Source organism: Zootoca vivipara, chromosome 1 (assembly GCF_963506605.1).
Source record: "Zootoca vivipara chromosome 1, rZooViv1.1, whole genome shotgun sequence".
NCBI lineage: Eukaryota > Metazoa > Chordata > Lepidosauria > Squamata > Lacertidae > Zootoca > Zootoca vivipara.
The window spans coordinates 130,134,566-130,152,785 of record NC_083276.1 but is presented as its reverse complement, the minus strand read 5'-3'; the positions used below and the strand labels follow the sequence as shown (position 1 = coordinate 130,152,785).

Below are 18,220 nucleotides of genomic sequence, written 5' to 3'. Positions count from 1 at the left end.
TAGAAGGATGGAGCTTCTGGTCAGGATCTGCAGCTTGTATCCCCTAGATGAAAGAAGCCACTATTCCCCTCCTTCCTGCTGGACCAGGTCAGTTACAGAACATAAAGCTCCACTGGAAAACTGCTTAAGGTATTTTTGTTTTGCTTTATTCAGATTGTGAGCTGCTGTGTTGATCAGCAGAAAATATTCTACAGTAAATTTAATTTAATCTTTCTTAAACTTGTGGGAATTGGGAAGAATGTCATCTTCTGCTGAGGCTCCCAATACGCTGGAGGAGCTTTGGAGAAACATCAGTGTCAGATAATTTTAATTTCATCCTTGCTCAGTTGACTAGAGGGTTTTTTAAGCCCTAAAGGGGACATTTTATACCGAAGCACTTCACTTCCCAAATGTTTGTCAAGAGTTCCTTTTCTTTTTCTGAATTTTTAGTCCTCTTCTAGCTCAGCAATGCAGCATGAGGAGAATATCGGGGCGTGGTTCTCTATAATTAGGCCATTACTCAGTCTAATTACCCACAACAGATATTTGTACCTTTTCATTATGTGACCTATGGATTATGTGGCAATTACTAATTGACTTTGGGAGAGGATTATTCTGTAATTTGTGGATCTCAGGGTAATGCTTTAATTTTATGGCACAAGTAACCACAGAGTTAGCCTGTAACTACATAGTAATTGTAGTGCAATCAAATGGTGAATAATTACACATAATTACATTGATCTGTGACTGGTGAAGTTAAATGTTGATCACTACCACTCTGGACTTCCACCACTAGAGGCATCTCTCTTGCACAAGCCATGATGGTGAGATGAAAAAAAGTTTCCTGTAATTTACCAAACGTGGTTTAAAACTCTGAGGTGGAAAATAAGGGCTCTCTTCTGACCTACTGAGATGGGTGTCCAAGCTGCCATTGGTTTGAATGGTGTTGAGCCTGATATCAGATGAATGAATGGGCACACAAATTTCAGTGTTTTTGTGTGCTGTTAATTAAAACACATTTAACATCAAGTAAATGTCTGCAGCCTTCAAGCACCCCTCTGTTCAGCCTCCCTCCCTCCCCCACCCCCCACCCCACATTCACAGGCAAATGAAAAGCTGGATCCCAAAGGAGGTTTTGTGTTGCTGGAGTTGCTATGGTATTCTTTGCTCCTGTACCAAAGCAATGTGTCGTGCAAGTTAAGCAGACACTTGGTCCTCTAGGAGAGTGCCAGCTTTACAAAGGAGCGAGGGAAGAAAAACCCTTCGTGCTTTGAAGCTAGGAAGCATAATTCAGTAAGGACTGCAAGTGGTTTGGTCCCAGCATCGCAACAGATGTTATAGAAGCTCCTGGGTGAATTTATTCTTCTTTTATACACACACCGCGCACATGCATGCAAAAGGGCTTCTCTGTTGTGCTTTGTGATTATTCATCACAAAGTTTGTTGTGTCTACCCTCCCTCCCTCCCTCTCCCCCATCTCATCCCCCCTTCGAAACCAGCCTTTAGTCACAATATACGTAGGAGAGCTTTTTCTGTAACCAGTTGGAATGGAAAGTGGGGAAGGAAACAATGGCCCAGGGTGGCCAGGGGCAAAGGAGGATTAAGCTTCTGGAGTGCAGGCAATGAGCGAGTGCAGTTTGGCATGCAGGCACATGAAAAACTGTAACTTCGATGTAACTATTGAAAGCACAGCGGGAGACACGGCCCCATCTTTGCATCAGTTGCTCCATTCCATGCCTTGTCCTGTTACCTCTGGTGATGACTGTATGATACCATGGCTGGATGTTTGGCTAGTTTCTAGGAGCAGAAGAAAGAACGAACCTCACTGAAAGGCTTTCAGGCCCTTCTCAGTTAATTTGGAAAAAGCTGTTACAAATAGTTGTAAATCCCCTCCTTAATTTGCCTAGCAAACAGAAAACATCTTCATTTCCACTATGCCAGGAATAACTCTTCAATTGCACCATTCCCTAAAAGGCTAGTGGTGCATGGTATTTTTATTTTATTTTTTTGTCACTGCACATGTGAAATAGCAATTGACATCAAGCTTCTGAGTTACGGCTTCGTTCAGTAAACTCAGAGGAGTAACTGTAAATGCTAATGAATGCTCTTTAGAGGAGAAATCATTGTTATGAGACGAAAGTATATACAGAAATGGTGGAAATATTGTGAAAAACATTTGGACCAGTTGGCAAAGTGTTGGCAACAGGCTTAGGAAACCTGCGTTCAAATGCAGGCTTGGCCATGCATTTTAGCGTAACCAAGAACAAAGAAATACAGGGCAGCTGTATCTTTAACAGATGCATTGAGTTTTAGCTATGCAGATGCACGGATGAATGAATCTGTATTCTGAAATTCCCACCTTTACACAAAAAATAAAGGTACAGAAGCACTTCCATTCTCTTCTATAACTGCTCACCCTCTTCACTTGCTGGGCAGCCCAGGAGCAGAGGATAGCAGCTTCATCTAGTCCCCAAACTTGGCCCTCCAGATGTTTTGAGACTACAGTTCCCATCATCCCTGACCAGTAGTCCTATTAACTAGGATGATGGGAGTTGTAGTCTCAAAACACCTGGAGGGCTGAGTTTGGGGGTGCCCGATCTAGTCGATTCAAAAGATCATCCCAGTGGTTTGGGGCTAGTCCAATCAATCTAGTTGCCTATTTCTTGAGGTGCATAGCTGATGCTTCTCTTTTAAAAGGCTTGGATGGACAAACAGCCTTGCCTCTTACTTTTCAGGCAAGTGGCCAAAAGTCAACCCCAAACCAGGCTGTTGTATGGTTTTTGGTCATTCTTATCCACAGGTGGCTAATCCTTTTACCATTCCAGAGTAATCAAACCATTCTTGTTTCAAAAGGCTTCCAATACACCTGAATGCCTTTTAGGGTAACAGTGGTTGTGCAGTGTTTTTGATCTAGAAAGATCCTTTGGTCCAGGCTTCCTCAAACTTGGCCCTACAGATGTTTTGAGACTACAATTCCCATCACCCCTGACCACTGGTCCTGCTAGCTAGGGATCATGGGAGTTGTAGGCCAAAAAACATCTGGAGGGCCGAGTTTGAGGAAGCCTGGGATAGATCATAGCTATGCAAGTTACTGTTAAGCAAGTGTTATTGACAAGAGGCTGTAAGCTGCTCCAGATTCGTGGTGTTGTTTTTAAGCAGGACATCAGATTTTAAACAAGTGTAACGTTGCTGGGTTTGGGGTCAATAAATTAGCATGTTCAACTTCAAGTTGGATGAACTTGAGCAGTTCTTACACCCAGTGATGTAACTGGGGGGGGGGTGTCAGGGGGGATGGCCCTGGACAGGCTCCGGCTTCCACGGGGATCCCTGCCCCATCCTGGCAAAGGGGGCAGAACACCTGAGTCCCACAGTGAGCGGGTGCAGATGGAGGGAGGGGGCAAGGGACAACCTCAGCCCAGCCCAGCCCAGCCCAGCCCTCCTTTCTGTGGATGTCAGGGGGATTCACCTGCCAAGGGCTGCATTGGCTAGCTGACCCCCCCCCCTCTGAATGCTGGCAACTCATGCTACGCTGCTGCTTACAGCAATACCATGTATGACCCCAATGCTACAGCTTCTCAGAAACATTTTCTAAAATACAGCTAAGCCCAGTGAGGAATCTCTCTCTCTCATTAGAATAAATTGTTGCTTCCAACTTCTGTACATTGGAATGCCTTCTGAAGAAACATGTAAGAACAATAGGAATTTTATAGCTAATGCTTACAGTGGGGGGTGGGGTGGGGGAATAATCCTACACAGAGTATCTTGTTAAATATATATTTGCTTATATATGTAGCTCTGTCTATTTGCACATCAAAGCATGTTTAGTGGTGGTGCTTTTGCAATCTAGCTTCTAGATCTGTGACTGACAATTTTTATTCAGAGGGCGGTGGTGAAATCTGCACAATGGCATCTTCTCTCTCAAGCTTTGTTAATGCTCTTATTAATTCAGGCTGCTGCAAGGGTAGCAGGGGGACTGTCGCATGATTAAATAAAAAATCAAAACACACACACACACACACACACACACACACACACACACACAGTTACTGGGGAGAATGTTTATAGCATATACTTCTCCCTGACATTGTAGTTTTCTATATGCAAGGAGTTTTTACCTGGGGATTCCCACTTGCACACTACTGTGATTTGCAGAATATAGATTTGCCTCCTAACGGTGCAGCAGTAAAATTGTTAGCACATTTACAATGCTAAGCAGGGACCACTATGGTTTCAAATTGGATGGGAGTTGGGCTAGATGACCCATAGGTCCCTTCCAACTCTATGATTGGCTCTCAATTAAATTTAACTGCATAATGCATTTCTGAAAGAACCATGACATAAGAAAGCCAAAGAGTTGTCATTTGCATCTTTGCAAGGCTATATGTTGTTTCATATTTCAGTTTGTATTTGTGCCATGGGCATAAAGTTTGGGATATTAATTTGTTTTAGAATTGCTATTCCACCTTTTCACTGAATTGCACTGAATACAGTTTTTTTAAAAAAAAATCAACATAGTTATACTAAACACCCATAAACTAATCTATAAATCAGTTTTAACAATCCTCCTACATCTGTGATTCACCTCTCCTGTTTGGATTCGCAAAGCACAGGAAATCTCTGGATTCAGGCCAGGGAGTGGAAACAGCAGTAGTTGGAGGAGAACGCCACAGGGACAAGGGTGAATTAAAGTAAGTGAAAGTGGTTCACAATCCTCATAATCCAAAGTATGGGCGGCCCCTAGGTGTCTGATTGTCACTTAGGTTATGAGAATTCTCCACTTCAAATGCCCAGTTAGCCCTGCCTAACTGTGAGCTGTGTCTCACAGTGAGAAATTTTAGCTTGGTAATTGTGCACTGAGGCTGAGGCTACAATCTTAAATGCATGTTTACAAGGGGGTTAGCCCCACTGAACATAAAGGGACTTATATGTGAGTAAACATATCTAGAATTGGACAGTAGCTTCATACATTCATATCAGCGGTGGAGCTGCAGTGCTCCTAAACACACACACACACCCAATAATAAAACATCAAGAAATACAAATTTAAAAACATGCAAATAACTCTCACATCAGCTTCCTCCACTGTGTCACTTTCTCCCCACCAGAATGGTGTCTTGTGCCATTTTTTAATTATTATTATTCCTACACAAGTAGATCCAGATTCACAGCAAGGCCGCGAGGAGAGCCAGATGATCATGCAGATGGCAGATGACAAATCTAGCAAGGTTTGACGAGTGGAAATTGCTTGCTCTAATTGCTTGTCAAGTCCGGTACCTATGTTAGAGTTAAGGACTTAAGCTCAAGGCGAAACAATGCTAGAACAAAATAAGGAAAAGGCTGTTAGAAATTGAGATGGAACGGCAGCTAATTTATTCCCAGTCTAAGTTAGAAAGATGGTTTTGGCAAAGCCCGGAGAGCTTGTAGCTACTTGTGTGCCTGATGTAGACCCTCCAGCATATTTTCACAGTAGTGCAGTATTTAAACATAGGAACACCTTTACAGATGCGCCATAACACAAAATAATAATTGGTGATCAAGGAAGAAATATGTTTTTCATGTCCTTAATGGTCAAATCTAACTTATTTGCTTCACTTCCAACTACAGAGCAAATGGCACTCATTGTACAGTGTCCTTAAAAATGTTCACAAACTAAGAGATGGCATAGACAATATTTCTGAAGAATTTGTTCTTCACTAAGATGTAACCCAGGTGGTGCTGTGGTTAAACCACTGAGCCTAGGGCTTGCTGATCAGAAGGTCGGCGGTTCGAATCCCTGTGACGGGTTGAGTTCCCGTTGCTTGGTCCCAGCTCCTGCCAACCTAGCAGTTCGAAAGCACATCAAAATGCAAGTAGATAAATAGGAACCGCTACAGCGGGAAGGTAAACGGCGTTTCCATGTGCTGCTCTGGTTCGCCAGAAGCGGCTTAGTCATGCTGGCCACATGACCTGGAAGCTGTACGCCGGCTCCCTCGGCCAATAATGCGAGATGAGCGTGCAACCCCAGAGTCGGTCACAACTGGACCTAATGGTCAGGGGTCCCTTTACCCAAAATTATTTATAGCTTTGAAGAAATACTTATATTATGTAGCACACTGTAAACCCCAGTACGGAACTTTGAAAGCATTTGGTACCACATTCAGCGATAGCAATTTTTGTCAGCATTCAACATCACCATCATGTCTTCTGCCAGGTGCTTAGCAGTATTGCATAAGTATATAAAAACGCCCTGCAGAATCAGACCAAAGGCATATCTAGCTGGTTATATCTACCTGGTTAAGCCTCCTGTTTTCCACCCACCCACTACCAAGTCATGAGGGCAATAGCACTCAGCTGCAGTTTTTCCCACTGACTGGTATCTGGTAATGTGCTTCACTTGCTAATTGTGTTAGCATCCATTGCTTGCTGGTTTGTAGGCTGGTTGCTTCTGGTAATGTAACATTGCAATCTCAAAAAAGTAAAATCGCTACAGGACCCTTCTGGAATGTTAGGACATCTGTAAAATCAGGAAAGAACTTGGGGAACAAAACCATGAGAAAAGCAGAATATGGGTCTTGCAATAACTGTTGCAGAACGAAAGGGAAAGTAACAAAATGTGTTGCTTTCCTGCAAAGTCATGGGAGAGTGTCTTGTCAAGATTTCAAAGTTTTTCGTAGAAGTAGCAGGCATAGTCCAGGGAGAAGGCAGTGAGGTGGTAAAGCAAGCATGGTCTTCTGTGGCAAATCTGTTTCAGCTGCATTTTGCATAATGGTCTTTTGGTTTATTTTTTTATATTTTACACAGTCACTTAGCACAGATTCACATGCTAAACGTGGCCATTATGTATCATCTCTGCAGCTAATGCAGGCGATCTGCTAGTTGGAGCATAATAATATGTGAGCTGATGGAGTGGAATACTGTAGCATCTTCTGTAATCAGGGGAGTTCTGGAATCTCTCCCTGATTGTGCAAATTGCCACAGTGGCATGCTATATGGGTTTTGAACCAGCACATATTAACTGCGCATATTAGCAGACAATTTTCACGAGCTGAAAAGTAAGCAGCCACGTTTAAAGCACCTGATTCAGACTGAGGGCTGAAATGAAACAGATGCAACAGGACTGGTCTGAGATAATGGGACCTTGTGGACCCTTTGCAGGGGCTTAGAAATGGAGGCAACTTAGTCCTTCTGGAACTGTTAGGCAACCTCAAGATGATTTCTTTGGCCTTTTCCAAGGGACCTGATGCTGGGGACAGATGCCTCATTTGTTTAATGGCCCGTTTGAACTCCTGACTAGCATTAAGTTAATTTCCTGCTTTCAGGGTTGCTGCTACTTCAGAACAACCCTTTTAAGGTTACAAGTGGTTACAGCAAGATTAGTGATGGTGCACATTCTGGCCCCTTGGCATCGTTCTTAAAAGGCCATTTGTGAGGCTTCAGAATAGAGGCATTTAGGCTAGCAATGTGTGGTTTTAAGACATTCTTTCAAGACTACGGAGCAATGTTTTTACTTGTATCAGCCAAACAATTTAGGTTGATAAAGCCTTATAAGAAAAAGCTTACAAACACATTGCAGTTGTGTTCAAAAGGGTGCTCCATGTCGTTAGGCTGACATGGGAAAGTGAATTTTCAGTTCTCTTTTCATAAATGGACTTCTGAAATCAATGGGCCTGATCTTGTGAGCAATGCCTTGTGTATGTCCCGCCTGATTGGCAAATCGATTGGCAAATGAAAGTCGTGCTCTACTCAGGCAAGGCCTCGTGTAGAGAGGCACAGCTGGTAATCTTTTCCGGAGCCCCTGTTTAACAAGCTCCCCCCCCTTCCCTTTCCCTTTTTTAAAAAAGTAAAATGACACTCTCGTACACAAACAGCTCCAGCAATTTAAAAAGTAAGCTGCAGTTTTGATTAGGAGAGATGCACAAAAGTGCATGGTGTTGCATTAAGTAAAGTTAATTAAAAATAAAACACTCAGCCTTGGCTTATCAAAAATGTGCTCCTGAAACTATTGGCAATTATTTAAATGTTTAAATGGAATTAATCAAGGGATAACTGCCCACTGACTACGTATTTCTGTAAGCAGTTGTAGAATGTAGCTCTGTCTATGTTTCTTGTTTGGTCCATCACATATAGTACATTTCAGAATGCATGTTCTACGATGTGATGAAAAAATATGCCATTGAACTCTTTGTATTTATTAATCTGTCATTTAAACAGTTAACCTCATTAAAGCAGGAGCAGAATGGGGAAGATGCAATGTGTGGTCACGCAGCTCCTCCAGCACCATCAATAAAGCAAAAATTGCATGGCTAAAATAGTTAGAGGCCACACACCAGCCTTGGTTTTTGAAAACAGTAGCAGGTTAATATATATTTCTGTTTAATGTCTGCTTTGTCAGAATTTCCGTTGGTGTTGGATGTTAATAAGTCCCATCAGCAGAAGTCCTGTTCAGGGAATTCCACTTATACAACATCCTTTCCCCCCATGTGCACCCAAAATTAGCTCAGAGTGGGTGGAAGAAAAGTGTGTTATAAATTTAAGAACATAAATACAAATAAATTGAAGGTAGTCATTACAGTATGATTAGCTTAGCCTGTAACCATCCTAGTATTTTCATTGCAGGTGTCAACATTTGGGGTTGAATATTTAATTCTGAGTAGATATGTGTCAGGGGGCACGGGTGGCGATGTGGGTTAAACCACTGAGCCTAGGGCTTGCTGATCAGAAGGCTGGCGGTTCGAATCCCCGCAACTGGGTGAGCTCCCGTTGCTTGGTCCCAGCTCCTGCAAACCTAGCAGTTTGAAAGCATGTCAAAGTGCAAGTAGATAAATAGATACCACTCTGGCGGGAAGGTAAACGGTGTTTCCATGCGCTGCTCTGGTTCGCCAGAAGTGGCTTAGTCATGCTGGCCACATGACCCAGAAGCTGTACGCCGGCTCCCTTGGCCAGTAAAGTGAGATGAGTGCCACAAACCCAGAATCGTCTGCGACTGGACCTAATGGTCAGGGGTCCCTTTACCTTTAGATATGTGTCAGTGCTGATATTTTTATGGGGAAAACTTGCATTTAGATTTCAAAAGTTTGTCGATGTCATGTGTTCAAACTTCAACACCTGTCATTTCACTTTCTGATAATTAAACATATTTTGGTCTAGCCATAGTTTGCCAAAATCATTCTATGTATAGCATCAGTGTTTTTCTGCTTGTTGTCATGCATTGGGATGGTTGCTAAAAATATGTACAGGTCTATATGACTCCTAATTTCTTTGCTAAGCAGGCAGAAGGCTCTGTGTATTGATACTTGGCAATTGTATAACAATTTATACATGTCCAACACAATTCATGTGCCTTTATCTCATGTTGATACATATGTGGAAAAACGTGGTGAGAGAACGGACAGTACAAAGTCAGATTGCAGTTTTAAAAAATCTACTCTATATAATAGAAAACTTCATGCTAATTTTTGAAAAATTCTCCCCCAGCCATTTCTTCTTTTGCTCTTATTCTTATTCTTCTCCACCCTCCACCCCCATATATATATAAACACACTTACCCTGGCAGGTTGTCGTGGTATAATATATTTTATTGCTTCAGTGCACTAATTCTTGCAACTGTACTGTAAGGTGGGCTGGTATTATTATTGTAGTCTGATGAGAAATTAGGCAGTTGTGTGAGTTTATGGCTGGGGGGCTTCCTGACTGTCACTTAATGCCACTCCTCTATGGCAGCCCTCTGCATTAGCATGATTGAACCATCTCTGGGGCTCTAGTAGTTTCTGTCCGGCTTTTTATACTCTGCTACGCGGGTGGCACTGTGGTCTAAACCACAGAGACTAGGGCTTGCCGATCAGAAGGTCAGCAGTTTGAATCCCCGTGACGGGGTGAGCTCCCGTTGCTCGGTCCCTGCTCCTGCCAACCTAGCAGTTTGAAAGCCCATCAAAGTGCAAGTAGATAAATAGGTACCGCTCCAGCGGGAAGGTAAATGGCGTTTCCATGCAGGGCTGTCTCAAGCCGGCCGGGCGTCCTGGCGTCGTGGTGCAGAGATATCTTTGGCGCCCCCGCCCTAGTGGGCGGGCGCAGCGCACAGTGTGGCTTCCGCGCGGCTTTGCCACACACCGCCCTCCAAGCACCCCGCACCACCGAGACTACCCCCCTAGAGCCGGGCCTGTTTCCATGTGCTGCTCTGGTTCGCCAGAAGCAGCTTAGTCATGCTGGCCACATGACCCGGAAGCTGTTCACTGGCTCCCTCGGCCAATAAAGCGAGATGAGTGCTGCAACCCCAGAGTCGTCCGCGACTGGACCTAACGGTCAGGGGTCCCTTTACCTTTACACCACATCCCATTTTTTTTCTTTTTTCTCTCCAGAACAGGAAGATCTTTGGTCTCTCTACTCAGATCTTGTTACGGGTAGGTAGCCGTGTTGGTCTGGGTCGAAGTAAAATAAAAAAATTCCTTCAGTAGCACCTTAAAGACCAACTAAGTTTTTATTTTGGTATGAGCTTTCGTGTGCATGCACACTTCTTCAGATCTTGAAAGAGTAGCAAGATCTTGAAAGATCTTGAAAGAGTAGCAAGGCACTTTCTTATAACACCATAATATATCTAAACATGCCAAACAAAAATGTTTTATGAAACTTACAATTGCACTCTTGTAGAGAACCTTACTGATCCTGACCTCCAGTAGGGATTCTGGCACTATTCTCACTTTAAGGCGGCACTCCTTTGTAATTATAAATAGGGCCTGCGCTTCTCCAGCACCACAGGGGTCATTTTCACATCCTTAGCTATGTCTTGCAGGTTTCTTTTTCAAAGAAACAATTGTGCCAGTTTCTTAGAATCATAGAGTTGGAAGAGACCACAAGGGCCATCCAGTCCAACCCCCTGCCAAATCTTCTGTCTGCAGATTTGCATAATATACTTCCGCTCCATCTCAGACTTCAGAAACTCTTGTAAACCTGAAACTTATTTCCTAGGCTCTCGTCAGAAAGGTTGTCACTAAACTGAAAAAAATTCTCCCACAATGCTCTGCTCATCTTTTGGTATTTTACTCCAATGTATCCAAAGGATACAGACAGAAAATGTTCTTCCCGAAATACATCTTATTGCACTTTTGCTGCCAGGTGTATCTATGCTTGTTTTCCTAAATTTAAAATCCTTCCTGAAATCAAACCAATCTGGCCTCTAGTCTTTGCTCTTTGGGGGTAAAATATTTGGGATGGGGTGGATGGAGAATTCAAATAGCTGTTTATTTAGCATAAGATAGAAATAGACCAAAATATCATGCTGGCTCATATTTCTCAAAGGTAAGAGATTTATGAATGAATTCCTGGAGAATCCTCTTTGGACCAGGCATGGAGTTTTATCTTTTCTGGATAGAATGTTTGTAAGCAATATGGTGCTGAGCCAACATACTGTATATTCAGAGCACTTATGGTAGCTGCTGTGAGTACTATTTCACTATGCAGTGGTGGCCAGTAATCCAGATTGCTGGAGCTGCCAGAATGTTCAGCTGTTCACTTATAAGTGAGTAAAATCCAAGAAGAAATTTGCATGGAGAGATTTCTGTAGTGTAGAAGTTGTATGCCCCTTTTGGATACTTTGTTGTTGTTTAGTCATTTAGTCATGTCTGACTCTTCGTGACCCCATGGACCAGAGCACACCAGGCTCTCCTGTTTTCCACTGCCTCCCACAGTTTGGTCAGACTCATGTTGGTAGCTTCGAGAACACTGTCCAACCATCTCATCCTCTGTCGTCCCCTTCTCCTAGTGCCCTCAATCTTTCCCAACATCAGGGTCTTTTCCAGGGAGTCTTCTCTTCTCATGAGGTGGCCAAAGTGTTGGAGCCTCAGCTTCAGGATCTGTCCTTCCAGTGAGCACTCAGGGCTGATTTCATGGGCGTACCCAGGATCAAAACTAGGGGGGGGCAAGGGGAGGGGCCAAGGCACGGAAGGGGAGGGGCCACAAAGTGGGCGGGAACGGCGAACTCGCGCTCCGCCGGGCTGTGCCCCTCCCTAGAAGCAGGGCTGGTGGGCGGAGGCGGAGCCCAGCCCAGCGGAGCGCGAGTTCAGCGTTCCCGCCCGCCGCGCCGCGCTCTCTGGTTCCCCGCCGCGCTTGGCCTTGCCAGAGGGCGCGACTGGGAGCTGGAGGGAGGGCGCAGCGCGGCGGGCGGGAACGGCGAACTCGCGCTCCGCCGGGCTGTGCTCCGCCTCTGCCCACCAGCCCTGCTTCTAGAGTAGGGCAGCTGCCCTAACTTGCCGCATGGTGGGTACGCCCTTGGCTGATTTCCTTAAGAATGGATAGGTTTGATCTTCTTGCAGTCCATGGGACTCTCAAGAGTCTCCTCCAGCACCATAATTCAAAAGCATCAATTCTTCAGCGATCAGCCTTCTTTATGGTCTAGCTCTCACTTCCATACATCACTACTGGGAAAACCATAGCTTTAACTTTGTCGGCAAGGTGATGTCCCTGCTTTTTAAGATGCTATCTAGGTTTGTCATTGCTTTTCTCCCAAGAAGCAGGCGTCTTTTAATTTTGTGACTGCTGTCACCATCTACAGTGATCAAGGAGCCAAGAAGGTAAAATCTCTCACTGCCTCCATTTCTTCCCCTTCTATTTGCCAGGAGGTGATGGGACCAGTGGCCATGATCTTGTGTGTTTTTTTGGATGTTGATACTACATCTGCCATAAAATCAGGAAAGAAACCGTACTACTTCCCCCTTCCTGAAGCTGTGCATCCTAAGGCTGCAGAATCTGGGTGGTTGTTCATATGATTTTAGTTTTTGGCATAGGTTTTTTCCAACCTTTACATTTGAATGCAGTTTCTTTTTCCACAACTGGGGACTGGACCTGCGGGAAAGGGTTCTTTTGCACTCTCTCTGTCCTTCGGCTACAAAAAATAAATAAATCTGGCTTGCAATACATATTTGCCCATCTCACAAGATGTGGATATATTTTGAACCAAGTTCCCTTGCCCCTGGAAATGCTCTTCTGCCTGCAAATTACATCAATTTCTTTATGAGTCTCTTATGCCTGTGTGATCTGGTCATGTGTGTTTGTAGGGGCAGGGCATCCATATTGTCAACGAGATCTTTGCAAAATCAAATAACTGTTTGCTGACTTCCCAACCTCAACACACGGCTCCTGACTCGCCAGGAACATAAACTGTCAATTACTGGGGTTGGGCTCAGCTTACACCTGACATGAGCTGGGCAGCAAGACCTGACCTGCAGCAACAGGTGGCTTCTCTTGGGCAGCTAGCACTATGACTTGGGTAGCCCACACTGCTACTGCTACCGCCTCCTCTTCTCTCCGATAAAATTCTTGATTGGCAGTGCAAGAATATGCCAGTAAAAATAATAATTCAAAATTCTTTTTTTAAAAAAAAATAAGTTAGTAGAGGGGTGCTTGCTGGCAAAGTGAAGGGAAGAGGTTCATACTGTTGCTACTATTGATAATATAATTCTAAAAGCTGTTGGTGGCAAGGAAAAAATAGGTATATAGAAAAGAGAATTCCTAGATGCCAAGATCCAGATTTGGGGCAAGTATTCTCTGGTGAGAGAACCCCAGCAAAGATTCTGTTGGGAGCCACCCAGAGTGGCTGGGGAAACCAAACCAGATGGGCAGGGTGTAAATAATAAATTATTATTATTATTATTATTATTATTATTATTATTATTATTATTTTATATTAATTTTAAAAAATATGCAGCAAAGTAAAGCATGGAAACATAGGCTGTTAGACCTTTAAAATATGGCTTTGTGAGTTCCCATTCTTCCCTCTTCCCATAGCATAGAAAAGACCACACGTTTGGTTTACTTACTCTCCAAAGGTCAGGTTCAGGTGCTTTTCCATACAGCATTCAGAAGGCACAGGCAGTACAACCTGGCTTAGTTACAGTGGTGAGAGTTCCTAAATTATTGGCATAGGAACACAATAATGCGGGCATCCCCAAGCTGCGGCCCTCCAGGTGTTTTGGCCTACAACTCCCATGATCCTTAGCTAACAGGACCAGTGGTCGGGGAAGATGGGAATTATAGTCCAAAACATCTGGAGGGCCGAAGTTTGGGGGTGCCTGCAATAATGGCTTGTAAGAGCCATGAGGTCTGAGCTTGGAACAACCAACTAAGAGACATCTTTGCATGCTAAGCTTCTCAGGTAGACTAAAAGGGAACAATAGGCTTGATTACTTTCCTCCCAAGGTGAAGGGGAGTGTCTTAGAGAAGTCAGGCAGAACCACTTCCTCTATTACATTAACCCCTTCATGCAGTAATTATACTTAAGCATGTTTGTTACATGAAACTGGTAATCCCACAAAAGCTTTCAAGAGATAACTGTACATGTTGGTCCTTCATTGTTCTGCATCACTGTTTGGTTTCAGCAAGCCTTGGTTTATTGTGAAGCACTAAGGAGGCACTTGCAGTTCTTGCCCTGGACTCCATCTCTATGCTCCATTAAAACAAATCAGAACAGAAGAGCACAGAAGGCACATACATTTGATTGTTTTATTCAGGTGCAAAATAACTGAAACCCAGCTTCTTTTGCTTGGCATTCTAAAACTACTTGTATTTCTATGCCCCACACATGCTTTGGCTAAGCCTTCTACCAAAAGAAGCCTTTTCTTATCATTTGGTAATATCCGAACACCCCCTTCTCCTGCAGTGTACTGTACTTGGACCTACTTAGGCCCTTCACATTTAAGTTATAGTGGCTGTTTAAAACAAACCTTTAGTGAATTCTGATGACATCAAAATTTATTTCATTGCCTTTGGCATTCCTTGGATTCTTGAGTGGTTGTTAAGATGCTGCAAAGGTTATGTCAGTGTATGACCATAAACTAGCTCAGTTTATAAGCATTTCTCCATAGTTGGGATTGGCCACCACACTCATCAGCCACTGTACATTTGAGTTTGTACTGGGTTTCCACTGGCTGTCCCACTGATATATTTTCAGGCATCACTACCGATCTTTGGATCCCATTTCAATATACACCACTCTTGAATTGCGGCATACACATGCTTGAAATCCCATTGTGAATATTAACTTCAATGCAGAGTTGCACATATGCAGATCACTGAACGCAATGGAGCTTTTCTCATTTTCTGTTTGGAATCCCACCTGTATCCAGCCCATGTGTTCTGTTGCTGCAAATCTTGTGGATGTTTCAAAAGCATATTTGAATGTGGAAGAGGGTGGCTAAATGGCCGATAGTCAGGAGAGTGAGAAAACACCCTGTGGGCATGAAACATTTTGTACATTTTGCTCAAATGAATTCACTGGATCGTGGCTTAATTTTGTATGTACAGTATTACCATTTTGCTTCAAGCATAATACATGGAGTAAAGAGGCATGGTCTAATGGAATTAAGCATCATGTACAGAAACCTTGCTCTTGTATATTTTGCTACAGTTGTATATTTGCATTCATTCTAATTCTTTCTTCCCTCTCATCTTTTTTTTCCAGTTTGTGCTGGCACGGAGAACAAGCTAAGCTCTTTGTCTGATCTTGAGCAACAGTATCGTGCATTGCGAAAGTACTATGAGAACTGCGAGGTAGTTATGGGTAACCTAGAAATCACCAGCATTGAACATAACCGAGATCTCTCCTTCTTACGGGTAAGTGACATCTCTGCTACTTTAAAAATACATGCAAGCTGACATTTGGTTTTGCAATGACAGATTGAGGCTGTGTACAGATGACAGCTCTACAGCGATTTTTAGGTGGTGATGTAGAGCTATATTGCCAGTGGTACACAGAGTGTTTGTGTGCAGGTATCCTGCTGTGGCCTTTAGTCAGATTGATTTTGCAAATTCCCATAGGGCTCTAATTTGTACTCTGTAAAAGACAATGTTAGCCTTTGGAGGAATGCAATAGATCCCTGGAACAGATGTGTGTCTGTTTTGGTGTAGCTGTTGGCAGCGCCTTTTGTGTAGTGCCTAGGATGAGTAACACATATAGCTCTGCTCTGTAATTACTAGAGCAACTTCGAAACTTTGCTCTATGCAACATGAAATACTTTCTGCATAGCTAATTGAGTAATTTACCTTGTGACAATGACCAGCAGTCCTAGTCAGCTTTGCCACTCAGACAGTTTCACTACTCTAAGCTGATAAATGGAACTTGTTTTCTTTGTCCCAGTTGTCTAATCTGTTAAGGTCATTTTGAAGTGTGATCCTGTCTTCTGGGGTATTAGCCACCCCTCCCAATTTGGTGTCATCTGAAAACTTGACCAGGATGCCCTCAAGCCCACTATCTAAGTCATTGATAAAGATGTTGAATAAGACTGGGCCCAAGACAGAACCCTGTGGCACCCCACTAGTCACCACTTTCCAGGATGAGGAGGAGCCATTGATGAGCACCCTTTGGGTTCGGTCAGTCAGCCAGTTACAAATCCACTGAATGGTAGCATTGTCTAGCCCACATTTTACCAGCTTCTTTACAAGAATATCATGGGGCACCTTGTCAAAGGCCTTGCTGAAATCAAGATAGGATACATCCACAGCATTCCCTTCATCTACCAGGCTTGTAATTCTGTCAAAAAAAATGACATAGTAACAAACTAAACATAGTAACGAACTAAAGCAATACCCTCCAACACATATTTAATTAGGGAAACCGAGTAAATACGTATCCCTCCCCTGAAATGAAGCTTCGGCCTTTTTCCTGATACTATGCTATCAATGATCAAACTTCCAGTGCTGGATTAAGGCTAATATGGCCAGAGGCAGAGCTAGCTGCTCTGGCACATACCTGCCAAGTTGCTGTCGGAGAAATAAGGGACCGGGCGGAAGTAGCAGACCGGAAGTAGCACTGCCGCCATTTTGGAACTGGGCGGAGCAGTATCAAAAGTCACTTCTGAGCATGCTCCGCCCAGTTCCAAAATGGCCGCTGTGCCAGGATAAACTGGGGGAAAACCAAAAAAATCCATTTTTTCCAGCTAGGAACAGCTGGGAAAACGGGGATTTCCCGGGGAATATGGGAGACTTGGCAGCTATGCTCTGGCACCCGGAGTGGGACACATGCTGTGCACCTGAGGGCTGGGATAGCCCCCACAGTGAGCGTCCCAGGGGGGGCGTGGCGATGTCACACACACACACCCTCAGGGATGACATCCGGGGCGGGCCAGTGAGTATGGGAAAATGAATAGAAAAGGGCAGGTCATAGTTGGTGCACCACAGAAATTACCATCTGTATGCTCAATTGATGATATATTCCATTATTGATGACCAGATTACACAGACTAGGAATTAAAAACAACAACTACGGTAGCAAATGAGAGACAACTGCAAGATCATGATGACTAATGTTTCTCTCTCTCTCTCTCTCTCTCTCTCTCTCTCTCTCTCACACACACACACACACACACACACACACACACAGGCTGATTCTGCTCTTCGGTTAAGCTGTGGATAGTTTATGAAAGAACTGTTGTAATAGTGTCTGTACAGCTCATATGCTACTTACAGTTTTTTCTATAGCGGAGTATAGTGTCCAGATCAGGGAAAGTCATAGAGCCATTCTATTCTGCCTTGGTCAGACCACACCTGGAATACTGTGTCCAATTCTGGGCACCACAATTTAAGAAAGATGTTGACAAGCTGGAACGTATGCAGAGGAGGGCAAACAAGATGATCAAGCATCTGGAAACCAAGCCTTATGAGGAATGGTTGAGGGAGTCAGGATGTTTAGCCTGGAAAAGAGGAGAATGATAGGAGATATGATAGCCATCTTCAAATATCTCAAGGGCTGTTACAGTATATGGAACTGGGAACAAGGCTTGTTTTTTCCTGCTTGGTGGGCGGGGCGTTGAGGACTTGAACCAATGGCTTCAAGTTACAAGAAAAGAGTTGCTGGCTATACAGTAAATGTTCATAGAGATAGTGGCTCCCTGTAATATTTTCCCTTAACTTCAAGCTTCTATCTAGTGCTTATTTTTCCTTTCCTTTTCTTTTTTAAAGACCCCTCTGCTGTTCCTTTTGACTTTAGCTTTCTAAATAAAGAACAGAGTGGAATGTTATTTGAGGCTGCTAAACTTGAAGAAATGAGAGCCAGCAGGTGGCAAACCCACAGAATCTCACCATTTGGGCGTGGGCATGGGTGTGTGTTTTGTAGTAATAGTTACTGAGGATTTCGTGCAGTTGTTTTTTTTATTTTTACCTGAGACTGCCCCCTCACAGATGTCTCAGCAAAAAAAGCACAGCTCTAGTTAATGTGATAAATTATAGCAATTTAGTTAGAAAACAAAACAGAGAAAAGACATTTTTGGAGGCAGAAATAA

General features: G+C 43.6%; 1 protein-coding gene across 5 annotated transcripts in view; it reads left to right on the top strand.

Moving 5' to 3' along the window:
• The window catches only part of ERBB4 (erb-b2 receptor tyrosine kinase 4), an 818,250-nt gene that overhangs the window by 296,972 nt on the left and 503,058 nt on the right, over window positions 1-18,220 (top strand). For all 5 annotated transcript variants that reach the window (XM_060282309.1, XM_060282298.1, XM_060282293.1 and 2 more), the window contains exon 2: window positions 15,406-15,557. In XM_060282309.1, the coding sequence (XP_060138292.1) occupies window positions 15,501-15,557 (57 nt within the window). In that variant the 5' untranslated portion in view covers window positions 15,406-15,500. The remainder of the gene's footprint in view (window positions 1-15,405; window positions 15,558-18,220) is intronic.